Here is a 26240-nt window from a genome sequence, read left to right as displayed (position 1 = left end):
GGATGACCACGCAGGAACTCTCCAGGACTGTGATCCTTGATGGGACATTGATGACCCATCCGTCAGGAGAAGACTGGACGTGAATCACTAGAAAAACATGGAAAGAAAATCATTTCAGTCAAGTGAAACTTAGATATTTCACTTACCAATATTTAAAGACTCACCAAGTAGACATGGAAATAAAAGCTTGTATCTAAATGATTTACTCACATGGGTCTGCTCTTCGGTGCTCCTTAGATTTGATGTGTCATTGGATCTCTGATTTATAAGGTGGATCTGCCTTTTAGGATTGAAAGTGTGAACAATGTTAGATAAAGACTTGAGCTCATGGTGTGAATTTGTATTCAAACAGTTGCAACAATAGCACAGGAGGCAGATATTTGTGATTGCTTTCTCATGGTTTCACCTTTGTTGTAACTTGGGTAGTCTTTGATTTCTCTGAATTCAAGAACAAAATTCCAGAGAGTTCCAGTAATGCAGAGAAGCTACATGTTGATGGACTTGAGAGAAAAACTGATGAGATAAAGAAAAACCTTGCGCAACAATGGAGTGTTGTGTGGTGAAAACATCACATGGACTGAAGACACTAAGTCTCAAAGAATTCAAAGTGGAATTTTCTCCATCTTGCTTGATGTGCATCTTTAGTTGAACAGTGTTGAGTTTACATTGTTGTATTTTGCACTTCATAATGCTCCATACATTTTCAATGGGAGACAGGTGTGGACTACACGCAGGCCAGTCTAGTGCCTACACTCTTTTACTGTGATACACGTGAAGCATGTATTGCACCAAAACTTGTATTTACCTCTTCCTATTAAAGTCCCTGGAAGGTGAAATCCAAACTTTGTGTCTTAACACATAAAATATGTTGGAATAAGGTTGCTGTAAATGTGTGAAAACACTGAGATCTACGTGTGACTACATTTTTTCTTTGGATGTTGTTCTGGGTTCTGCTGTGACCTCCTGGATGAGTTGTCCTTGCCTTCTTGGAGTAATTTTGGTTGGCTGACCCCTCCTGGGAAGGTTCATCATTATTCCCAGTTTTCTCCATTTGTGGATAATGGCTCTGGCCATGGTTCACTGGAGTCCCAAAGCCTTGGAAATGGCTTTGTAACCTTTTCCAGACTGATAGATTTCAATCACTTTCTTTCTCATTTGTTCTTGAATTTCTTTGGATTGTGGCATGATGCGTTTCTTTTTGAGATCTTGTAGCCTACTTCACTTTGTCTGACAACTTCTATTTAAGAGATTTCTTGATTCAATCAATCTGCCAGTAATCAGGCCTGGGTGTGGCCAGTGAAATGGAACTCAGCTTTCCAGAAACTGTGGTTAATCACAGTTAACTCATGATTTAACAAGGGGGGCAATTACTTTTTCACACAGGGCCAGAAAGGTTTGGATCCCCCCCCCCCCAAAAAAAAAAATCATTCAGACACTGCATTTTCTATTTACTTGGGTTGTCTTTGTGAAATTTAAAAATTGGTTTGATGATCCAAAACATTTAAGTGTGATAAATATGCAACAAAGTCAGAGATCAGAAAGGGGCGCCTATGAAGTGGTTTAATGTTCCTTTAGTGAGGTCACACGTTGTGGCTCCTGTGATTGGTTAGTAATCCGGAAGTGGTAGAAAAGGAGTCGTTTAGGGGCGAAGGGTGTAGGTGAACAATCCAGGAACAAACAACCCGAGTGGATGTTTGTGTTTTTTACAGCATTGACAGTTTATGACATTGTGGCCTTACCTGTAGCTCTGCAGGTACACTGAAGTCGTAGATTAAAACCTGTCGACAAACATGGATGAAGTGACGGGAGCTCAGCTCATTGCTGAGTCTCTGAAATCTCAGGTAAGACTATTAAAAATACTAACTTTGCCAAGATGTGTAACTTGTCGTTAGCAACAGTTGAACTATTAAGCAACGTCTATGCTTCATAAAACCTTGCATAGGCGGCTAAAAGTGTGTCAAAGTTCAAGCATTGAGGAGTCATGTTTAAACTTGTTATGCTGTTGTAGAGTGAGGTCATTCTTTATTTAAACTCATATATTTAAGTGTGCATTTATTAAGGATACATGTCTTTGCTTGTAGAAAGTGGAGTATATGTTTGGTATAGTTGGTGTTCCCGTCATTGAAGTGGCCATGGCTGCTCAGGCTGCAGGGATCAAATACGTGGGAATGCGGAATGAGCAGGCGGTAAATAACACCATTATAATACGCACTTACACCACTATTACCTGCACTTAATCCTCTATTATCCTATTTTTTGTCTCACACATTAGGCATGTTATGCAGCATCAGCTGTTGGATACCTCACAGGGAGGTAAGAGTCTTCATAATTGTGCAGGATAATATCAGCTTGTATGTTGTTGTATCTTTATGTCTGCTGTGGTTGTATCCAGGCCAGGTGCCTGTCTGGTTGTGTCTGGACCTGGACTCATTCACGCTCTTGGTGGAATGGCCAACGCAAATATCAACTGCTGGTAGGACTTAAATAACTGCAGCTATCTGTATGTACTTGATGTGTACAATTTTGATATACCTCCATTTAATCTCTTGCACATATTGCATGTAAAGTGTATGTTGTGATCTCACAGGCCCGTGGTTGTCATTGGAGGGTCCTCAGATCAAAACCAAGAAACAGCAGGAGCCTTTCAGGAGTTTCCTCAGGTCAGGCTTACCTTCATTGTCAGGATTTTTGCCTTTTATGCATCGATCTGACTGTTTCCATTTGGTTCAAGGTGGAAGCATGTCGCCTTTATAGTAAGTTTTCTGCAAGACCCAGCAGTCTAGAGGCCATCCCTTCAGTGGTAGAAAAGGTAAAAGATTATGTTACACAATCTGTCTGATCTTCAATCCTTCCCTTTTACAGGCAGATATTTTACGTAGTCAAAACAACAATATGTAATCAAAGTTTGATAATGTTTGTTTTCTCATAGGCAGTTCGTACAAGCATCTTTGGGCGTCCAGGTGCCTGTTATGTGGACATAGCAGGAGACATGGTCAATGCTAAAGTAGACAGGAGCAGAGTCAGGTTGTTTTTTATTTATGCAGTTCTGTTTCTTACATATATTTTTGTTGGATCATTACTTGTGTTACTTTTGGCATGTGAACACTCAAGTGTTTTATCCACAGGTTTGTGTCCTGCTGCCCGAGTCCTCCCTTGAGTTTTGCTGACCATGCTGCCATTACTGAAGCCATCACAGCCCTGAAACAATCCAAAAGACCTCTTATCATCATTGGAAAAGGTAAGATCAAAAGAATTGTTTGCAAAGTCTCTCAAATTATTAAAGGGAATGAGCTTGGAGCCCTGCTTTGTATTAATCAAAAGTTTATCAGGGGTAAATTATATATGTCTTTATAATACGAGTGTTGTTGTTTACAACAGGAGCAGCGTATGGTCGAGCTGAAGCTGCTCTGAAAGAGTTTGTAGAAATGAGCGGTCTTCCATTTCTGCCCACACCTATGGGGAAAGGCGTTTTACCTGATGACCACCCCAACTGTGTGGCTGCTGCCCGCTCCAGGTCAGTCTTCCTATTCAGATAGAAATCAACAAAACTTTTTCAAATTTTAGCCTATCATCCTGTTTAAGTAAATATCCTGAACACCCAATATGTTTAAAAGGATTCCAGAGATTGAATTTTAAAATCTGCTCTGTCCAATAACATACTTCTACACGCTATTGCATTTCTCTTTTTTCTGAAGTCACTCTCTGATGTTTCTGTTTCAAAGAGCTCTTCTCCAGGTTGATGTTGTCCTTCTGCTTGGAGCCAGGTTGAACTGGATGCTGCATTTTGGTCTTCCACCTAGATTTGACCCCAATGTCAAGATTATTCAGGCATGTAAATAATTATTCAGATATCACTGTATGCTTATGTCACCTTAAAAATACATTCAAGAATACTTTACAGGTAAAAGATGAAGTGTATATTTTGTATGTAATTTCCCAAAGATGTTTTGTTACTTTAAAGTGTGTTTTTGGCCCTAATGTGCCAAAGGTATGCAGTATGCAACAGAACTGTCCGCTGTTTACAGGTTGACCTCTATGCAGAAGAGATGGGGAACAACGTGAGGCCTGCTGTTGCTCTCCTGGGAGATGTCAATGCTATTGTCACTCAGGTAACCACAACAAGCTTCACTTCAGGTCTTGAATTTTAATTTTCCTAAGTTAAAATATCCTATTGTGAGATGATTTTGCAAAGCCCATGGATCAGGCAGATCCATCTTGCAGAGCTTCAGTCTGAAACTTTTATTCCCATTCAGAGAAAAAACAGACCAATCAGAGTCATTTGAGTAGAAGGGTGGTAGCTACTGGTGTGATTTAGTTGTACAGCAGGATGGTAAACAATTGTTACCAGTGGAGAAACCAGTGTGGATGCAGCTAAAGCAGTGGTTTTATCAGCACTGGACATTTCTTCATGAAAAGGAGTGACTACTGCATCATATATTTTGTTGTTCTGATCGGCCTGTAATGAATGTGACAGACTGAATGTTCTTCTATTACTGCCAGAGATTTTTTTTTTCTGCCCCCAATTTCTGCCCTTCCCAAATCCAGACAAAGGGCTGTTGCCCAATGTATGTGCGATATATCCCATGCAATGGATAATTCAAAGTGTCTACCTGTTGTGATTGAAGTATGTTTTTAGCCAAAGTAAATATGGTTTCAATACTTTGTTTTCTAGCTCTTGGAGTGTATCCATAAAGATGGCTGGAAGTATCCGTCTGGTACTGAGTGGTGGAACACACTAAAGGACAAAATTGTTGCTAATGCGAAAATGTCAAAGGTGGGTTTAGACTCAGCTGTGATATTATAATTAATCTGGTTACTTAAAATGTTTATTAGTGTCACACATACTACCGCAGTTCACAGGATTTTTAACCCCCTGTATTCACAGGCCCTGGCTCTCCAGTCATCAGTGCCCATGAACTACTACACAGTGTTTCATCACGTTTCCCAGCTGCTGCCACATGACTGCATCATCGTCAGTGAGGGGGCAAACACCATGGACATAGGACGCACTATGTTGAACAACTACCTACCTCGTCACAGGCAAGGCAGCATCACACAAGCAGATTGTATAGGACTTTTTAACAATGCTAAATGCCAGTCAAAATTTTAGTTTGTGGTTTTCACGCAAAAAAATGCAAATTAGAATTGACATGACAAAAATGGATCACATGACCAAGGATTTAAGATGTTAAAGACTGTAAGCTGGCAAAGTGAAACAATACAAGAATAAAGCTTGAAAGTTGGGGATTTTTCAAGAAAATACAACGACATTCATTGTACCCTTTAAAAACAGATAACTTAGACATATTAAATGTACATATAGTTTTCCAACATGGAGGTGTAATTCTAAGACATAATTGTATTTAGAAAGAATAAAACTGAAGATAAATGTTGAATACAATGATCCCAACAATAGGTTGTGGTGCAATACCATACAATATGATATACACTATATTGCCAAAAGTATTCACTCACCTGCCTTCACTCGCATATGAACTTAAGGGACATCCCATTCTTAATCCATAGGGTTTAATATGATGTCGGTCCACCTTTTGCAGCTGTAACAGCTTCAGCTCTTCTGGGAAGGCTTTCCACAAGGTTTTGGAGTGTGTTTATGGGAATTTTTGACCATTCTTCCAAAAGTGCTTTTGTGAGGTCACACACTAATGTTGGACGAGAGGGCCTGGCTCTCAGTCGCCGCTCTAATTCATCCCAAAGGTGTTCTGTTGGGTTTAGGTCAGGACTCTGTGCAGGCCAGTCAAGTTCATCCACACCAAACTCTCTCATCCACGTCTTTATGGACCTTGCTTTGTGCACTGGTGCACAGTCATGTTGGAACAGGAAGGGGCCATCCCCAAACTGTTGCCACAAAGTTGGGAGCATGGAATTGTCCAAAATCTCTTGGTCTGCTGACGCATTCAGAGTTTCTTTCACTGGAACTAAGGGGCCAAGCCCAGCTCCTGAAAAACAACCCCACACCATAATACCCCCCCTCCACCAAACTTTAGACTAGGCACAATGCAGTCAGACAAGTACCGTTCTCCTGGCAACCACCAAACCCAGACTCTGTCACTCCAGAGAACGAGTCTCCACTGCTCTAGAGTGCATTGGTGGCGTGCTTTACACCACTGCATCCGACACTTTGCATTGCACTTGGTGATGCATGGCTTGGATGCAGCTGCTCTGCCATCGAAACCCATTCCATGAAGCTCTCTATGCACTGTTCTTGAGCTAATCTGAAGCCCACATGCAGTTTGGAGGTCTGTAGCCATTGACTCTGCAGAAAGTTGGCGACCTCTGTGCACTACGCGCCTCAGCATCCACTGACCCCGCTCCGTCATTTTACATGGCCTACCACTTCGTGGCTGAGTTGCTGTCATTCCCAGTCACTTATACTTTGTTATAATACCACTGACAGTTGACAGTGGAATATTTAGGAGCGAGGAAATTTCATGACTGGACTTGTTGCACAGGTGGCATCCTATCACAGTACCACACTGGAATTCACTGAGCTCCTGAGAGCGACTCATTATTTCACAAATGTTTGTAGAAACAGTCTGCATGCCTAGGTGCTTGATTTTATACACCTGTGGCAATGGAAGTGATTTGAACACCTGATTTCAATTGGATGGGTGAGTGAATACTTTTGGCAATATAGTGTACGTTATTGTCTCCTTGGAGAAGTTTGTCATGACTATTTCTGCAGGCATTTAGCTGCCACTGCGGTAGAACCGATAAATAAAATCAATAAAACAAACACCAGACAGCAGACGTTTTTACTAATGCAAACCACAAGTATATACTGCACGTTTTTGTAGTGCAAAAGATCTCTACCCAACCTGTTGAAAAAGACCACAGGATTAGTGTGACTACGTGTTTTAAATTTATGTCATTTTAACTCTGTGGTTGAAAGTTAATCCTGCTGATGTTTAGGTTAGATGCAGGTACGTTTGGGACGATGGGTATAGGTCTTGGTTTTGCTATTGCAGCAGCTGCTGTGGAGAGGAGTGAGAATAAAGGCCAAAGGATCATCTGTGTGGAGGGAGATAGTGCCTTTGGCTTTTCTGGCATGGAGGTTGAAACCATGTGCAGGTGGGTTGGTTTCTTCTATTTCTATACAACATAATCACTCTTTCCCCATCGCTTCCATAATACATAATTTCTTTGATTTTTCTTACAGGTATAATTTACCTGTGATCATCATTGTGGTCAATAATAACGGTATTTACAGCGGAGTGGATCCTGAGACGTGGAAAGAAATGGCAAAAATGGGAGATCTGACCTCCATGTGAGTTACAAATAAGGCAGATTTTCACATCACATTCAGTATATAATGATGCAATGAAAAGTATCATGTTGTTTGTCAGAGCCCCCCCTGTGACCCTCCTACCTGAGGCTCGCTATGATGAAGTCATGACGGCGTTTGGTGGACGAGGGTTTCTGGTGAGGACAGTGGAGGAGCTGCGCAGTGCTCTTCAGCTCAGCCTGAGTGACTGTGAGAGACCAAGTCTCCTAAACGTGCTCATCGACCCGTCATCAGACAGAAAACAGCAGGTAACTGTCACCTGTCAGGAATAAACGTGAATTTAGCAATGTCTCAGTTTACCCTCAGATGATTCCCCTGAATAAAATAAAGTTTATTGTAAAGTTGAGGCAGACTTACCACACACCTCCTAGTGGCCAAGAGTGGAATTCCTGCTCACAGTTCTTCTCAGTTGCTTTGCCACAGTTCTTAAGCCATTTACAAAGTTTCCAGCATGAATGCTGCAAAGCACTAAAGGTAACCTCCAAAAGACAGTTACACACCAAAAACCTCAAACTGTGTGTAAAAATAAAGTACTTGTGTCAGTGAACTGTTGTTTGCAGTCATGTGATCCTGATGTCATGCGAATGTCTGTTGGGAGTCAGGAAGTAGGGGACAGCCATAAGGAATGAATGGGAACAGAGGGAAGTCAGTCCTTAACAGCTCTAAGTGGATCTGTATGCTGCAATTATCATCAGAAAATGTCTACATACACTAAACATGATCCATACGCTTACAAAAAGAGTAATTTTTTTCTCCAGTTTAACAGATTTACCACAAACATGCTTTTAATTGATACAGTGATAGACTACCAATCAAATAAGTTAGTTATTTCACATATCTTCATATTCTAATCACAATAAAACAATAAACCTGATGCAAAGCAGCTTAGAAAGTTGGCTGAACACCCCTATAATATCCTTACTGCAGTTTATCCCCTTGAATTAATTTAGATGGTTAGTGAGGTCTTAATTCACAAGGTTGCATGGAACCTCCACATGATAAATGTCGTTTGCACTCTCTCATTAGATCAGAAAAAGAACATTTGGATTAATGACAAGAGGCCATTAGCTTCACGATTTATGGCTCACTGAAATTATTCTGACTTATGCGCACTTAAAGATTTGATGGGTTTACAGACACATAGAGGTGAAATATAGACTTCCTGAGGTTGTCCTAGTCATAATTTATGCACACTTTCTTGCAGAGTTTTAGAAAGAGCTATAGAATCAAGAACTTGGCATTGGTCATAGTGATTTTGAGTCTTATCCTGTACCATGTTTTACCACTGAGGCTCATGCAGACATGACGTGAGCACTTGAAGCGTGACAGAATTTATGATGTTAGTGTGCTTCGGCCTCTGATTCATTTTCACCTGGTTTCCCCCAGGAAGCAGAACCAAGCGGAGATGGACAATGACTTAAATGACATTGACAGTTGGAGCAGTAAATCTTTGCCTGATTAAAAGCAGCAGCGTTCGGCTTCATGATTAGTGCGGAGCAAACAAACAGCTCAGTGTTTACTTGGCTCTCAGCTCATCCTTATAGAGCTACATGGCTGACATGCCTTCCTAAGCAGTAATCCATACAGTCCAGGTGCATCTCAGAACTGCTGTATTCCTCTCACAATCCCTGCAACTCACACCAATCTGACCTTTCTATTTCAGAGCCCCCATAATTAGAAAGCATGGCCCCCTGTGTTTATGTTGAATGTATCCATGCAACCCCCCCAAGACATGTTTGAAGGTTGTGTAGAGGCCTGTTCCAAAGGAAAGACCTACGTTCAAAAGTCTCTATATTTCCACATATGAGGACTTGTCGCCATTTAATATTTCTTATTCTGTATTTTCAGGAGTTCCCGTGGCTTACACGTTCCAACTTATAGAGTCCAAGAGGAATGTGCTCCCTCCTTTGTCTGCAACATCATCAGAACAGCAGAGACAGTTTGTCAGACTCGAACAGCTGCCTTTGGTCTTTGTGATTGTTTCCATGAAATAACAATAGGTTTTTTACAGATTTTTACTACACTGTAGTACTAAAATTTACATAATGATGAAAACAACAATAAAATACATTTACCTAACCTCACAGCTTCTTCTTCGTCTTTTTTCTATCTTTTTTCTTGTTGTTTTACAGATTTCTTTGTTATAGTTTCTCTAAAAAAATTATTAATCTAATCTGTTTAGTAAATTAGATCATTAGTAATTGGCCACGCCAAATACAAGGATTCATAGAAAGTATATAAATTAATTTTATGGTCATGTTTCATGATTATGTTTTTTTAATGTGCTTTATAGAAAAACGCTGACTTGACTACCATTGACTAAAATATGAAAACTTCATTTGTTCTTATCCTGGATAATAGGTGGAAATGAAACACTCTATTTATCATGCCTGTACATGCAGTGTCAAAGATGTGCCCATTAATTCAAAAAGTTGTATATATTAACAAATAAATCATACACTTGAGCTAGATATAAAGGTATTATACCATTTTAACATATTTTGCACAAAATTAACAAAACCCCATTTTTTTAAAGCTCCAGTGGGATGTTTAAACTCCTTATGAAGCAGACTGAAATCTATGCTGATGACTCTTTTTGACCACTAAATGGTAATGAGGCCTTAATCAACAGAAGCTGCTAATATGGCTGGGCATTATGCCCTAAAAATAAAATCTGAGTTTTTTCACAGCAAACCCAGTCAAGATTTCAACTGATTTTCTTCTCTGCTTAAAAATGCCTTAAAATAAGTTTCCCCTTAATTTTCATCAGCAAAATTGATCAAAAGTGGTCTTAATTTATTTTTTTTTACAAAAATATTCAGGGTTTGAGATGACTGATAATTTGATGTTTGCAGGATGTGTTTTGTTTAGATAGAGAACGCTGATTATATATGAACAATGTTTAAATAAAAGACATATTTTGTTTACAGGGGTCAACAAAACTAGCATAAAATTAGAGTTTCTGACAGTAACTTTCTGAATTATTGCAGTGAGTTTCTAGAGAAAATGTTGATTTTCAATTTCAAAATCTCAGTTTTCCAAAAATCCAGTTTATCTCCCAGCCCTACCTACCTTAAACCACTGTTTTGTGGATAAGTAACACACAAAATCACAACACAAAAAGCTTTATTTCCAGTCTCAATGGCAAAGATTTACAGTGAGCGATAGTTCCTCACAGGGGCTTCAGTACACTAGAAGTTTATCAAAAATGTGAGGAAAGTATGCTCATTTTTGTTGTATGAAAGTAAACTTGTAGATTTAGGGGCTATTGAACAGTTACTTATTCAATCTAAATGGTGCTGCAGAAATTTCTGTGGTATTGTATGTGCATTTTCTGCAAAACAGCAGGCAGTCATTTCTGTATGACTTCACTAGAAGTTATGCCAACTGCATTTCTACATGTTTGTCTTACTCCATTGACAGCTTTCTTAAGAATGCAAACACTTGATGTTTTGGTGCTTAAACCAGTCTAGCCTGGACTAAATGAACACCACATAAAATAGATGCACAGAAGAAGAATTGATAATGAATAAGACTGATATGTGCTCTGCTGCCATAGATCTTTATGGAGAAACTTAATTGAATCTCTTACAGAAACGATGTCTGCGTGCGAGTCATGATAAGCCTCCCTGAGAGAGGAGTGGAAACAACAAAAGGCACCCCCCTGCAGTAGTAGAGATCTAATATTGGCACCCGAAGCAGCTGGCGGGCTGTCTTCTGTAATTTTAGCGCACACGGATGCAGAGGAAAGATTTAATGGGCATTGGTCAGTGTACCCTCTTGTGAGGGCGTAAAGGAGACAGAGCAGAGGGAGCGGGAGAGGGAGAGGGAGGGGAGCAGAGGGAGAGAGGAAGGCAGCGTGTGAAGGGGCTGCTGTGGATCAGAAAATATAAGTCAGGAAACTATGTGGAGCAGCATGACTCCTCTAACACTTGGATTGTATCTGCCTCTCTGGTTCTCTTATGGCCTGGCTCAGTCATCAGTCCTGGACAGTTTTATTTCATTCCCAACAGGTAAGAGGAATATTTCTTCAATCTTACTGATCCTGCATGTGTAAAAGAGTGCATACAGTACCCTGCATGCACAGGTATTGAGCGAGTTTCGCTGTGGAAGCCTATTTACTAATGTATCTAGTTTAAAGGCTCATTTTGAGCTTTAACTCTCAGTAAAATACACTTGTTTTTATTTTCTTGTCCATGAGGGAGACTGGAAATGCCTCTATAAATAGCCAAAGCAGCTCCAGTCGTTCAGTGAGACGCACAGGCACTTCATATCTGTGTCCAGCTCTAGGAACTCAACTGGACGGGTGTCATGATCTGATAGTTTGCACCTGTCTCCCTGTTGCTTATATGCCTTGTGCATGTTATTACCTTTCATTTCTCAAATCCTAACTTTATGTTTGGGAGAGTAGTGGTCTGTGCATGTCCACATATCTTATGATTCAAACATAATCTTCTTATTGTGATAAAGGTGTGAATTACATGCTGATACCATGACCTCCTCTGACTCATTTTGCTGACTGCATGCTCACCCCTCAGCTCTCAGACCTGAGGAGCAGCAGAGGAGGTTCAACCCATGCTGTTTACTGAGTCCGCCTCCACCCCCGCTGTTTCCTCCACCCCCTTCACTTTGGCGCCGCCACGCTCATGTGAGTCAAAGTCATGTGACTTTCTATTGTGGAATATCTGTGTTGATATGCCCTTGGGTGGCGTCCAATCAGCCCCCATCTCTTACTGTGTTGTGACCCTAAATAAATCTGTAACACCACTCAGATGGTTGAAAATGTTCAGGAAGAGCTTGTTGAGCATGTTTGACTTTTAGAGAAACTTTATAAAATCATTTCTGTTGACTCTCTTTTATCCAATCAGATGTGAAATAATGATTTTTTTTTTTTATGTAACAGATTGAAGGTGTTCCATCTCACAGCGGAAATTCAGAGCCGGGCAATGAGGACAAAGGTTCTGCCTGTGTCCGAGGCCCCCCCGGGCCAGCTGGCCCCCCTGGCCTTCAGGTGAGGTCATCACTCTTTCACTACTGTAGGTAGTGAACACAGGATTCGCAGTCAGCCTCATGTTTGAGTCTGCATTTTTCAAGTTGTTAAGAATTAGCTCTCCAGCATGGAATGACCCCCGTCTCCTCTCCAACTTGAGAGTTCCTGCAGAGAGATGGGGAGATGGGGATTTCTTTGGCCCATGCAACACAGCGGCCCATTAACGCTCTACATTTAGCTCAGACACAAATAGCCTTTTTCCACTGGCTGCCAGTTCACCACACATCATTCTCAGAAACTATCCAAAGAGCTGTCTGCCTGGAAAGGCACACTGGTCTGCGTAAATTCCAGGGATTACCAACACAAGCATGTGTCGGTTTGTTTGTTTGTGTACTCGGGTGATGAGAAGACATTCTGGTTTAATATGTTTTTGTAAATTCAATCTCTTCCTTTGTTAGTACTTTGAAATGCAGATTCACTGAATTACTGGTCGAGGTTCGCCCAGCCCAGGCTGTTACAGTCCCAGCTGGACTGCAGCAGCGTTTCAGTTCATCAAAAGACACCCACGAGGCACTTTTTAAATCAATAGTGACCACTCAGCCTTTAGCTAATTGAAACTGCAGTTGTGGGCCTCCAAGAACAGACATGGCTCTGTGGTGGGATGTTGTGGACAGTAAAACTAATTTAGATAAATAGCCCAGTGATTTATGAGCATTTATGTAATATATTTTTCATTTTCACTAGGGTCCACCTGGGTTACCTGGGATCGGAGGGCCCAAAGGAGAAAAGGTAAGCATCCTGGTGTTTCAATAGCTTTGCCACTCACTTATTATTTTATAAATTCAAGTTTAATAGATGCGTTGTATGTGACTGAAAGATGCTTGCTAGAAACCCGTTAAACAACTCCTGTCCTTGTCTCCTCCTCTGCATCTTGTCATCAGGGAGAAATCGGAAGACCTGGGCAAAAGGTGAGAGTTCCCATTAATCACTTCATATCCCAGCTAAGTGGATTTACTCAAAAATGAGATACACTGCCTCCGCCTGCTTGCTAGCAGTAACTCAGAGCAATCCCTGCCACTGCTTGGTTGTGCACATCAAGAGATTGTGAGCAAAAACAACCTTGACAGGAGACAGCACACATACACTGACAGGATGCAAGGGACTCAGAGATGCTGAGACAGGCTGTTTTGATGGTTAACATGCTGGTCTCTTCTTGCCGTTGACCCTTCAAAGGCACTTTTTCTGTCAGCTGTTCCTTTCTCTTCATTAAAATCAGCGCAGCTTTATTGAAAGCTCAGGTTTGATCCCCAGAATGATCAGACAATGTGGTCAAGCAGTAAAAACAGCCCGCTGGGAGAGCTTTGCCTGCTGGTGGTCTGACTGAGCAGCTTTGCAGCACCGCAGTGCAATTTAGCTTAGTGCTTCAGCCAGGTCATAAATCATTTTATTTCCCACAAGCATGGGCCTCTGTTCTATATACAGCCCATCATTTAATTAAAGAGAGCAAAGTGACAGGGCTCGTTAAAGTCATTCCCCCCCTACATGTGCAGCAGAGTCTGATAAATACTGGAGCAGGCAGCCTGTCAGCTTAGAAAACAACCTTAAGAGGTTTTTATTTTATAAACAGATAACTGCTTCTTCATCTGTTATAGAAATCATTGTACTGTAAGTTATTTCTACTTCTAAGACATTAAAAACTGATGTCTGATGTCAGGGTCGGACAGGTCCTCCTGGACTTCCTGGGAAACAGGGACCCGCTGGATGGCAAGGACCAACTGGGCCCAAAGTGAGTAAGTCAGACCTCATAATGTAGAGAATAGAAGAACAACATATAACAAATATATGACATCATGAGACCAGTCAGTGCAAGTATAAGGTAGTCTAGATTATTATTAGATGTAATCTGTCTTAAATCAACTTATTAAATGTAATATGTCCTAGATCCTTGGTTCTCAACTGGTGGGTCGGAACCCAAAAAGTGAGTGCAAAGCCATTTTCGCAGGATGTGTTCCTGGGAAAAATGTATGGCAAAAAGTCTATGATGGGCTTTTATTTTGAAGGACTCCATTTCCTTGTTCATCACATCTTTTTTTCCATATCAAATCCAAAGTGATCCAATTTTCACTAAAAACATTGAGTTATGATTGAAAATTTTAAGAAATGTGGGTCACATTTTGTTGTTAAAGAGGTAGTGGTGAGTCCTGATGCTAGACCACTTGAGAACCACAGTCCTAGACCTTATGTGATATAATATCATTAAAGAACTAACAGATATAAAACTTCTCACTCTTAATTTTCATGCTGAGTTGAGACATGAATCAGAAACATAGTCAGTCCACTCTTTTCTAAATCTGATTATTTTCTCCTTGTCAGGGTGAGAAAGGTGATCCCGGGCTGATGGGTTTGCCTGGAGCCAGAGGACCAATTGGGCCACGGGTATGACTTAAAATGAACTGCTCCATCTATGATGATCAAACTATTAAACTACCTTACATTTTATTGACTTTTTTGTGTGTGATCTTAACATTTCTAGGGTTTACATGGGTATAAAGGAGAAAAGGTATGTCCCTGTTTTAGAAATGAACATCAGTAGAAGATGCAGTGAGACATATTTTATATTATCTGTTATGTAACTCACTGTGATCTGCTCTGTCAGGGCTCTCGAGGCGATCGTGGTGAGAGTGGAGTCAAAGGTGATAAGGTTGGTGGAGTGAGTCAGCATGAGTGTTGCCAATAAAAGCCTCTATAAAGAATCTATACTGTTTGTAGTATGTGTTATGAACTCTTGCTCTTTCACTACAGGGGGCGATGGGTTTCCCAGGGATGCTTGGACAGAAAGTAAGAAAATTCAAACATTTAGTAGTTTTGCAAGGCTCAAGTGTTCAAATGTGAGATCCTGAATTGATCAAATTTTTATGTTTTTAGGGTGAAATGGGTCCAAAAGGAGAACCTGGAATTGCAGGAAACAGAGGACCCACCGGACGTCCAGGGAAGAGAGGCAAACAGGTGAGGAAACAAGAAACACTTGTTTGGGCATATGTTGAAATTGAAGAAAAAAAAAAAATGATAGTTAAGATTTTGAGTGTGCTTGGGGACTGGAATAGCAACATGCAGTCAGTGAAACCAAAGGTTTCGGGTTTAAAACTCCTGTGAGGAACTTTTAGTTTGAGTCAGTTTTGGTGTCCATTGTAGATGAAGTGGAATCTTTGATATCTCTGTACTTGTGTAAGTAGTGTTTGTGTCAACATACACTAAATAATAATAATAATAATAATAATAATAATAATAATAATAATATAATAATGATAACATTAACTTTATTTATATTCCATCTTTAAAAACATGGGTTTATAAAGTGCTTTGACATGTGAGGAAGCAAACAGAAGAACAAAGCAACAAAACCCAAACCCAACCAAAGACAGAGACAACGGAACAGATGACCCCCAGCAACATCAACGGAACCCAAACACTTCAAGAACCTGAACAAAAAATATGATCAAGATCAAAAAATATTCAGCTTCCTGACCATTACACCAGCAGGGACTGTAATGACATGTACCCTAATATAGAGTTGGCCATTTTTTTGGCCAGTTTTGCACGTATTATAGCATCTACTCTTCTTGGAAGGCTTCCCACCAAAGTTTGGAGTGTTTTTGTGGGAAATCATGCCATTCTGTAGAGCATTTCTGAGGTCAGGCACCGATGTCAGATGAGAAGGCCTGGCCCGCAATTTCCATTCCATTTCATCCTAAAAGTGCTTGATGGAGTTGAGGCCGGTGCTCCGAGTGGGCCAGTCAAGTTCTTCCACACGGAGTCACCAAACCATGTCTTTATAGTCCTTGCTTTATGCACTGGGGCTCAGTCATGCTTTATTAGAAAAGGGCCTTCCCCAAACTGTTGCCACAGAGTTGGAAGCAAAGTATTGTCCAAAATGTCTAGGTATGTTGAAGCATTAAGATTGTCCTTCACTGGAGATAAGGGGCCTAGCCTAAACCCTGAAAAACAGTCGCATACCATTGTCCCTCTTCCACCAAACTTCACAATTGGCACCATGCAGTCAGGGCCGTAATGTTCTTTTAGCATCCGTCAGACCCAGACTTGCCTATCTGACTGCTGAAAAGAACAGGTTTCCACTATTGCAAAGGTGTTATCTATCAAAGTATTGAAGTCATGGAGCTTTACAGAACAACCTATTTTATATCACAAATGTTTGTAAATAGCAACTGCATGGCTAGGTGCTTGATTTTATACATCTGTGGCAACGGGTCTGATTGAAACAACCTGAATTCAATGATTAAGAGGTTTGGCCAAATACCTTTGTCCATATAGTCTATCTTCCTACTTTCTTTTAACAATCATGTTGCAATCATTGTAAATTCTTGCTTCAGCAAATTAAAAAAAATGAATTATTAAAACATATGCTGATTAATCACACTGGCATCACACAACAGCCCAAAGTAGCTTTGTTAATTTGATGAGAAAAAAATGCAAAAGGTCCCTGTGCTTTCAGTTTTTATTACTTTATCCATCCCAAAAATCAACACCATCTGAGATTGATTAATAAGTGGGCAGTCTGCTCTCTGTCTCTACTCCTACTCCCGTGCACATTTGCAATGTTTTCCATGTTATATAAATGTTGCTGTGTCAAAGGCTCATAAAAAGTTAGAGTGGCAGCACTACTTTAAATCTGACACTGTGCATTGCTGTGATTGTGTTTCAGGGAATGAAAGGAGACCCGGGCAGTGTGGGTCCCATGGGACCTGCAGGCCCACAGGGACCTGCCGGCCACCCTGGTCCTCCTGGTTCACCTGCTACAGGTGAACTATTGCTTTTCCTGCAGGTTTCAAAATTCAGTTCAGTGAGGGCATGAATTATTCTCCCTTAATTTAAACCTGTTGTTCTGCATGTGGTCCTGCTCATATTCTGCTCTGTGAGAGTGAAAAGCTGTGTTACTAATGTGATGAGTATTGAGCTCTGTCAGCAAAAGGAAGCAGAGTTTAGAGAGGTGTACAAGGTTCCAGCAGAGCAACTTCATATCCTTAGGTGAAACATGATGCTCTTACCGTGACATCATGGGACTAAAAAAGAGTCACAGATGGACACACTCTCTCACAAGTATTATTTCAGCAGATCATTCATGTGACACTTGTTATCTTTGATAAGGTTTAATTTGGAATGATTTTTATTGAGTTTATTTCTTGACAGATGATTTGAGGATGCCTTATGTCATGACCAGCAGTATCTATCATAGTCAACACCAGCTTATTGCTTTAGCTCACTGAGCCTGAAACACTCTCTTACTATGACTAAACTTGTTGCCTTTGTATCCTTTTTTGTTTTTGTTTTTTTTAAAACAATTTTCTGCCTTGACATTTGGTGTTTAATATATTGTTTCCTCGTTCTGTTCTTGTTCAGGACTGTATATGGTTGGATCGAAGGGTGCTAGAGGTCCACCAGGGCCCCCTGGAAAGTGTAGCTGTGGCTCTCTCAGCACTTTTCCATATGATGATTATCCTTCAAGAGTAAACTACGCCAAAGTACCAGCAGTGAGCAACTTTTTTTTTTTTTTAAAGATTTATTTTTGGGCTTTTTTGGTGCCTTTATTACATAGAGGAAGACAGTGGATAGAGTCAGAAACAGGGTCAAGAGTGGGGGGGGATAAGGTGAAGGGCTTCAGGCCGGATTCGAACCCGGGCTGCCCGCGTACATGGGGAGCACCTTTTACCACTAGGCCACCTGCTCCCCAGCAGTGAGCAACTTTTTAATCCAATAAAATATAGAGACAACTATTCTGTTCTGTTGATTCAGATTATTTACACTTTATTTTAAATAGTAGGACATATGAGTAATGTCTGCTGTTCTTTTTTTTGAGAAGGAGACACTGAAAATGTTTTTATTATCATGTTTATACTGTAAGTTTATAACGCTCAGATATGATGCAACTAGAAGCAATTTTGATGTCAAATTTTTAACACTAGGTTCCTTTCAGGTTTTCATAACATCAGGTTTAATAATTCAAAGATAAAAAAAGAGGATCAAAGTACACTCAGAGATGAATATTGCTTTGAGACAGTATCTCTAGCAGGATATTACATTTTGATACTCAATATCTTAAGACTTCACTGCAGCACTACTCAGCTTTATGTTGCAAAAAGCAGTAAATATTAAACACGAGACACTGAAGTTTCTCACTTTGCTTTCTTTTAGATATTCGTTGTGAGCAACGAGGAAGAACTGGAGCGTCTCCAAACAGACAACGCTCTTGCATTCCGTAAAGATCAGAGATCTCTGTATTTCAAAGACATCGATGGCTGGTTACCAATCCAGGTATCAACACATACATCACAGTCACAGTTTTTAGCCCTTTTACTACCTTTTCATTTTCATGCAGTTATTTCCTTTGTGATCAAGTTTACTAAACTCTGTTAAAGACTTTTCCATTCCAGCTGACGCCGTTCCAGTCCATGGAAAATGCTCCTGATGATGAGGGTTACTGTGGTGATGGGATTGTGCAGATTTCCAACGGGGAGGAGTGCGATGACAGAAACCGGGTCGTGACAGATGGCTGTGTCAGTAAGTCATGTGGTCTTTAGTTTGGTAGACTGTGATTAATCCTTGGGTTTCATTTTGCTTTTGATGCAAAATCTCACCTACCCCCCCCCCACCCCCACCCCCCCCCACCCCCCACACACACACACACACACACCCACACACACACACACTGTCTTCCCCTCACACAGAATGTAAACACGCCTACTGTGGAGATGGGTATCGCTATGAGGGGGCTGAGGAGTGTGATGGGAAGGACTTTGGATACCAGACATGTAATTCATATCTTCCAGGGTAAGTAAAGTATAAATATATGTTTTATTTTATAATTCATTTGTCCTTAATTTGAACAAGAAAACCTCAGGTGCTGGTTCAGCTCAGAAGTCCATGTAAAGAGGCTACAGTCCTCTAGATTTTATCTAACGAAGGCAAAAGCCCCACAAATGTTAAGCTTTAAACAAACAAACAAAAACTTTAAAACCTTGTTGAGATTAAAAATAACCTTTTCAAGCGTGCCCTGGGCAAGACAGGAAGCATCCCAGTTAACATTCCTGATAAACAGTAAACTTTCAAGCAAACATAATACAAGATACACAGCTATAAAACACAGAAGGCATGAAATGATAAACTAAAACTTCTAAATACATTAATCCTTAGTGGTGACTGGAGAGGGATACTCTATTGATTCCCCACATTTTGGAAGCAGCCTGTCCAACAAAGAATAACCACTCTGAGATATATACAAAGGCGTGAGACTATCTTGCATATTTAGTTCACCTAATATGGGCCTTTAGTATTTGCTTATAGTAACTTAACATATGCTGTTGCACTGAGCCAGATTGTTATGAAATTAATATTAGCCAAAGAAGAGCAGATTTTATAATCACCACTGACCCAAAGACTATAGGCTGTGTACATATTCTTCAGTAGAGTTGGGGGTAATGTACTACAAAGAAGTGGGTATACTCTAAAGCAGTGATTCTCAAATAGTGTGGCAAGGCATTTAGGTGTGCCTTGAGGCAAGTCTAGGTGTGCCTTGGGAATTAGTATAACTGTGCATTTTTGCTACAACTGTAAAAGAACTAAAGATACTGTAACATGTGTAACAGTGGCTATTTTGTGTAGATATGAGTTTGGTGTGCCTCAAGATTTGTGATATTAGGTGAGCCTTTGGCAAAAAAGTTTGAAAACCACTTCTCTACAGTGACTGAAATATAAGAGAGTATACACCGTATACCTGCACTACATCACTGACTACAGTCTTCTAAACAGTCAGCTTGGAGTCAGACCTGTGGCTCCTTTCTTGCATTTCATTCCCCACTCTCTTTCCAGTCTTATGGGACATGCCCATTAAGATTCAGGACTTATGATCTTTGTACAATTAGTCCAATGCATTTTCTTTATCTGTAACCCCCAAAAAACTTGTCCTGTTGCTCTGATTGGTTCATAATGAATGTGACAGACAGAAGGTTCATTCAGTCACCGTCCATCAATTTTTTAAAAGTCCTGCCCTTTCTAAATACTTTCTATGGGAGGTTTCGATGTGAAATATATCCAATGCAGTGAACATAAACAGTCTATCCGTCAGTCTAAAGTTAAGAGGGATATATAATTCAAACCCACATTTTTAGTAACCATAAATTTGGTTATCTAGGGTAGCTTCAAATCCACAAAATGTGGATTAAGATATGTGAAATAATAACCCAGTTCTTTGTTTGTGGTCCTCCTATGTCTGAGAACATGAAATCTAATGGTCTGTTTAGAATCTGCTCTCCTTGTGACGTCACATTTAGTCATCATAACAGTGCCTGCCTCTCACCATGATATCAATCTCCATCCATCTTCACTGAAGCCGACAGTTGTCCTTTTGTTGCATATAAAGAGTTGCATACCAGAACAAACCATTCCAAGAGAGGCTGTTAAGAGCTTGTTGATACAGGGTCAAAAACCTCCTCCGGTGCTTAATCTATATTATATTTTGGCCGAAGCAAGATTGATTTTTTCATTTAGACCACGGGGCCTGTGGAAAGGGGTGATATGTCACTTTTAAAGATTTTTACACAGTTTATTTAGAACAGATTGAAAAAAAAAATTCTGAGACTGATGATCGCAAGTCCTTGTAGTCTTCTATGTGTTGTAGGTTTGAAGATTCAAAGGGAGAACACCTAAAATAGAATTGTAAATATGAGTTCTCCAGTGTTTTAGTCATTATGTGGGCAAAGACGACCAACTGACACATTCATACTGCAAGCAGTGAACAGTGAGGGATTTAGAACAAATATGTTATCAGCTCGGAGCTCCAAGATACAGTGCCCAAAGCATACAAGCATTGAGAAGGGTGTACATGTACAATGCACCATAGTAGTCCAGTAGTCCACATTAAAATGGCAACAGCCAATCTCTTTTTAGATTCAAAGGAGGGATCTGACTCTGAAATAAAAACCCTGTTTCACTGCTGACAAAAGTGCAACTGCCGGCTCAAATTGAATATAAGTTTGTTTTCTCTTTTCCTTTCAGGTCATATGGTCACCTCAAGTGCACACCATACTGTGTTATTGACTCCACAAACTGCAAGTACTTCACCTGAGGAGGAAGCTGGACGCTGCAGTGGGATCCTTTGTGTTTTGTTTGCTTGACACATAACAGGAATATTGATGCAAAAAAAGAATGCTCCAAGCAAGCAAGAAACTCTGAAAGTAGAGGCACCTAGTGATGAAATTTCTACTTCTATGATGAAAGAAAACATAAAAACACACGTGTATATAACTCCTCTGAACTGCTGCTGAGATGCCATGAAAGCTTCCTTGAGCTGAAGCTCATCAGTGGAAGTGGAAAGCTTTCACCCACACATAGGAAATGCACAGGACAACTGCACTCCGTCTTAACATGCAGGACTCAAGACCGGCCTTCTTACCACGCCCAAATGGACCGGAAACACCTTCTGGATGGTGTGACAGCAATGCAGACTCTAAATGAAGTAAAGGATGGTGATGTTGCAGAGGAGCCTGAGGCACAATGACCCAGTTACTGTTGAAAAAAAAGAGAGGCAGTAGGACAAACAGAGCCATGGCCTCAGGTATTTTAAATGACAGTGCACCGCATTTGCATGAGGCTGGGATTACTGAGCTGTCACTCTCTGAGCATGTAACCCATCACTTTACATATTATTGCCACGGGAAGGTTTGCATCACACCCAGAAATTCAGTTGTGAAAGTAAAACGAGGCACATACAAGATCAACATGTATATAGAGGAAAGAATACATGATATAAACTTGTAAATTTCAGTCAGACTGTTATACCAGGTGACCACTCTTTAGAGGCTTTAATAGCTTGTGGAGATGTTTTACTTGACAGGGATATTCAGTCTGGTCAAGGTTTCAAAAATCCCCAAAATGTCTCAGGAACCAACAGGTAATAATGCTCCACACATCACCGTTCACAGGCATCCACCACTACTTCCCTCTTTGTAAAGTTAAATGGCAGTGACTGTACGCCGAAGCACACAGGAAACTCCTATAAATGCTTTAAAAATATACACACGCTTGAGTTTCTTCTCTGTGCTTCAGCCAGAAATGAAATACTCTGTATGTGAAGGCTTGAAACTGTTACGTTCTTAATTTTTCTCATGGCACAGGAAAGGCTGGTAGAAACTGTTTTAGCTGCTAAAGGTGGAAGGAAGTTCAATTCCAGCCTGCTGTATGGTCATTACTGTATTTACTCTAATACCTCTTTAACCAGTCGTTCTGTCTTACAATGTAAACGGCAACACAGAAGCTCAACGGTAAACTTAACAGTGTAGATGTAGTCTGCTGTGTGTTGGGCAATGACTTTGCCGATATATAAGCTGACATTTCATAAGCTACTGTACAAGTCGCAGTGCCAAGGGAGACATTTCTCAACCATACTTACAGTAGATGTAGTCAGGTAAAAGTAATCGAAAGATGATGACTGTTATATCGTCTTTGCATGCTCATGCTACTGTGCTAAAAATGTGTGTGACACGCTTCCACTTTGTCAAGCAGTGTTTTATAAATTCTTGTAGCATTCTTCAGCGTAGCAGGTGTCTCAAGAAGTACTGTATACGTGACGCTTCTTATTATGATAGTGATGAACTGTGCCATGCACAAAGCTCAAAAACCTTTTTGGAAGTTGTGTTGAATGTTGGTGTATCTGTGGCCTGTGCTGCTGTGCTATATCCTGTCCTGTGTGCACAACACTGCTGAAACATAACATGCATGTGATAATGTACTGTTAGCTTTATAAAATTTAGTATGCACTGTGACTGGGATAGTCTTTTTTTGCTATTATATGATTTATACAGTAGTTGTGGATAATTTTGAAAAGAAACAGAAATAAAACAAGGATTGAAATCAACACAAAACCTTCTACACTGTTCTCATTTTCTTTTAAGCCTCCTAAAGTGATGAAATATGGTTAAACTTAGTTATGCAATAATCAAATTTAAATGTTAAGATTAAAAAAAAAAACATTTGTATAATTAAGGCTCCTGTGAGGAACTTAGATGTTGGCGCGCACTATAGACAAAGTGTTATGTAAGCTGATTTTTTTTCTGTACATGTGTGAATAGTAAATTATTTACTCTGACAAACAACATCATTTTGCTTCCCTTGGCTGCCAAATAACTGATTCTGTGTATTTGTCATGAAAAATGTAAAGAAAAGGCTTCCTTAGGACATTGTCTGAGCATTTACCCTCCCCTTACCCCCAACTCTGATGGAAAATTTTTTAAAATCAACATTAGATGCAGTCAGGCAAACAACGTTTTGACCCATCACTTCAATGTCTGTCCTCGTGCAGCTCCATCTCGTAAAGCTCCAGTCCAAATCATTTGTGCCTGGTCTGAGATTGGATGGACCAATCAACGAAGCAGTAGTTTAGGTGCAGCCGTGGTGCAAGTCAGTTAACAATGGCTGCCATTGAGGCGATTAGCTTGGATATAGCAATAGCAATAATTTTTATTAGAACTGCATAGCATTTATTTTTCAAAAGACTTGGCAGAAAAGATGTTTTTATTTTTCCCCTAACTGGCCCCACTGATAGTGAATAACAAAAGCAGCTACCTGTAAGACTCATGTTTTGTAGTCTACTTCCTGGGGCCGTGCATGCCCATTAAGGTTATATTTCTTGTCACTCTGACTGGCCTGTAATGCATGTAACAGGCAGAATTTTCACCCAATCACCCTGAGAGAATATTTTCAGTGATTCTATCCTTTCCAAACACATGGGCAATGTATGGATGGACTGTTGCCTGGAAGGCAGTGAAATTATTCTGAGCAATGGATTTATGAAACAGTCTATCTGGCATGCGGGCATTGTCTTTAAAGACATCTGAGGCCATTCTGGGGCCCCAGAATATTGAAAACACTCTCAAACCAACTTTCAGTCTAGCAAAGACAAAGAGGTGGTGCTGGGGCAGGTCTTAAGCCTCCTAACCCACAGCCATACTGTCCTGGCATGTAGTCATATCAGCCATGCCTCTGATTTTACATGCCTTACATCCATTTAAAAAAAATGGTAAAGAAATTTAAAAACTAGAAAAGCACTGGGAGAGCGCAGACCTCCACCTTTAGCCCTATCTCCCAATAGTACAGAATCCTTTAAAAATTTCCTGGAGACGGTGATCCAGATCACTCCCAAAATCTAATTAGTTCTTCCTTATGCCATTTCTGACATTTCCTGAAAATTTCATCAAAATCTGTCCACAACTTTTTGAGTTATGTTGCTAACAAACAAACTAACTAACTAACTAACAAACAAACAAAAAAAACGTGTTAACGTGTATTTGTGCTGTAAAATGTGTTGTCCTGTGGTGCCTCTGCAGGCAAGGAACAGCAGTTTTTTTTCCTCATTAGCTTTACTTTCCACCCACAGACGTAGCCACTCAGTTCTAACTCATGATTGTCTTGGAAAGCCTAAGATGCTAATTCTTGCAGTGCTTTAAAACACTGAAGTGCTAGGAAGCTGGATTATACTGAGGAGTCCAAGTGGGTCATAACCCCCCCCCCCCCAAAAAAATGAAACTATAAATCCATTATTAATTAGACAGTTCTCAGTCTTTCTGTTTCCAGACATCTGAGGAGACTGACTTAAAACTGAATTTAAAACGGGTATGTTAGCAGCTCTGTGTGGTGGCAGAGATCAGCTGCTGAGCAAAAATCCAAACGACAGTGATAGAAATGCTATTGATGTTCCTTCAGGGTATTCACTTGGGAAAAAAAAGAAAAGCAGATATCTATCAAGTAGGGAAACGATGTTGTCAGCAACTTCTCTTAAAGTGCTGCGTTAGACTAAATAGAAAGCAGACCACACAGAACTCTCTGCAATAGTAAGCTTTTTATTCTTTTCCCATGATACCCCTCCGAGGAGAGTTTCAGCCCGTAGATGTGGCACAGAGATACAAAGCCAGCTAGTGTTGCAGCAGAGATGTTCAAGGCTGGATTCGGGCATGTAACTCCATTACTGTGCCATATTTCTTTTCTAAATCACATCAGGACCATTTGTCTGCGTTGATGCCCAAGTAAAAGCTTACCTTGGTGTATTTATCCCATCATGTGCATTCCCTTGACCCGGCCAATCAGATTTGGGCCACAGATGTCTCAGGAAAATGTTGCTTAAGATGCAGAAGACATCCTGATTCTGTAATGAAAGATCTGCTTTGAAGACATAAAAATCCCACAACTTAAAGAATTTTAGGAGTTTAGGATCTGTGAAATTGTTTTACAGTCAAATTATTTCAGAACATTTCACTTTAATGATCACCTCACTCTCAAAGATTCGGGTCATGAAGTTCAGCCTGGGGTTAGCTGGCTCTATTTTGAGCTCTCATAGGTATTAACTTGATGAGTGAAATCAAACACTTTTTCCAACAAAAGGAGCTATTTTGGTGCAAGTGTGTGTGGTGTGGGATTACTCCTGTGGGGGCAATGCAAAGGAGGCCACAGGGACAGGAAACAGGCAGGGACCCAGCTATTGGCCCGGGCTGAGTGAAAATCCCTGACCTATAGGCAGGAATGAGCAGCATGCAGGATGTCTGGTCCTGGCAGAGGACACTCAACCACTGCATGTGCAAAACCCTCATTTAACACTCAGAAAGGTATGCAGCTGTTAATCAAGATCAGTGGCACTAATGTTTACTCAAACTTCCTTTCTAAATTTACTTTTTCATCAAGAGTGCTAGCATGGATGTCTTTATATCTGATAGGACGCAGTGTGTGAAAATGAATGGAGCCTCTCGAGCAACCTAAAAGCACAATAGGTGTGCCTTAAGGCTCTGTGATCAGTCCCATATTATTTTACATTTACATCTTTACATTACTGATCCTCCACAAGTGTGTCATGGTATCAAGACAGTCTGGCTTAACCTTGCAAAGCAG

General features: G+C 40.4%; 2 protein-coding genes across 2 annotated transcripts; both read left to right on the top strand.

Moving 5' to 3' along the window:
• The first annotated feature begins 1542 nt into the window (after positions 1-1542).
• On the top strand, positions 1543-9390 carry hacl1 (2-hydroxyacyl-CoA lyase 1). Its single transcript, XM_041793863.1, has 17 exons — positions 1543-1841; positions 2082-2186; positions 2273-2313; positions 2393-2473; positions 2588-2660; positions 2732-2809; positions 2930-3024; positions 3126-3238; positions 3379-3514; positions 3723-3828; positions 4026-4109; positions 4673-4774; positions 4886-5040; positions 6934-7092; positions 7181-7288; positions 7368-7554; positions 9155-9390. Exons 1-17 carry the CDS (start codon positions 1791-1793, stop codon positions 9185-9187), a joined length of 1707 nt encoding a protein of 568 aa, XP_041649797.1. The 5' UTR covers positions 1543-1790; the 3' UTR covers positions 9188-9390.
• A 1769-nt stretch (positions 9391-11159) lies between these two features.
• Positions 11160-23215, top strand: colq (collagen-like tail subunit (single strand of homotrimer) of asymmetric acetylcholinesterase). The gene is made up of 17 exons (XM_041793865.1): positions 11160-11319; positions 11845-11954; positions 12210-12317; positions 13041-13085; positions 13238-13264; positions 14011-14082; positions 14670-14732; positions 14830-14856; positions 14953-14997; positions 15099-15134; positions 15222-15302; positions 17017-17113; positions 17712-17842; positions 18504-18623; positions 18728-18869; positions 19037-19139; positions 21363-23215. The coding sequence occupies exons 1-17, from the start codon at positions 11211-11213 to the stop codon at positions 21430-21432; spliced, it is 1386 nt and encodes a 461-aa protein (XP_041649799.1). The 5' UTR covers positions 11160-11210; the 3' UTR covers positions 21433-23215.
• The last annotated feature ends 3025 nt before the right edge of the window (positions 23216-26240 follow it).

Source organism: Cheilinus undulatus, linkage group 8 (assembly GCF_018320785.1).
Source record: "Cheilinus undulatus linkage group 8, ASM1832078v1, whole genome shotgun sequence".
NCBI lineage: Eukaryota > Metazoa > Chordata > Actinopteri > Labriformes > Labridae > Cheilinus > Cheilinus undulatus.
The sequence above is the reverse complement of the archived record's forward strand: the minus strand, read 5'-3'. Positions and strand labels throughout refer to the sequence as shown.

Excerpts from the sequence above, each read along its gene's own strand:
- colq (XM_041793865.1), top strand. The coding sequence starts at position 11,211 with ATGTGGAGCAGCATGACTCCTCTAACACTTGGATTGTATCTGCCTCTC. Across the intron at positions 17,843-18,503 it reads ACTACGCCAAAGTACCAGCA|ATATTCGTTGTGAGCAACGA; the intron begins GTGAGCAACTTT and ends GCTTTCTTTTAG. Across the intron at positions 18,624-18,727 it reads ATGGCTGGTTACCAATCCAG|ACTTTTCCATTCCAGCTGAC; the intron begins GTATCAACACAT and ends ACTCTGTTAAAG.
- hacl1 (XM_041793863.1), top strand. The coding sequence starts at position 1,791 with ATGGATGAAGTGACGGGAGCTCAGCTCATTGCTGAGTCTCTGAAATCT. Across the intron at positions 3,515-3,722 it reads GTGGCTGCTGCCCGCTCCAG|AGCTCTTCTCCAGGTTGATG; the intron begins GTCAGTCTTCCT and ends TCTGTTTCAAAG. Across the intron at positions 4,110-4,672 it reads TCAATGCTATTGTCACTCAG|CTCTTGGAGTGTATCCATAA; the intron begins GTAACCACAACA and ends TTTGTTTTCTAG.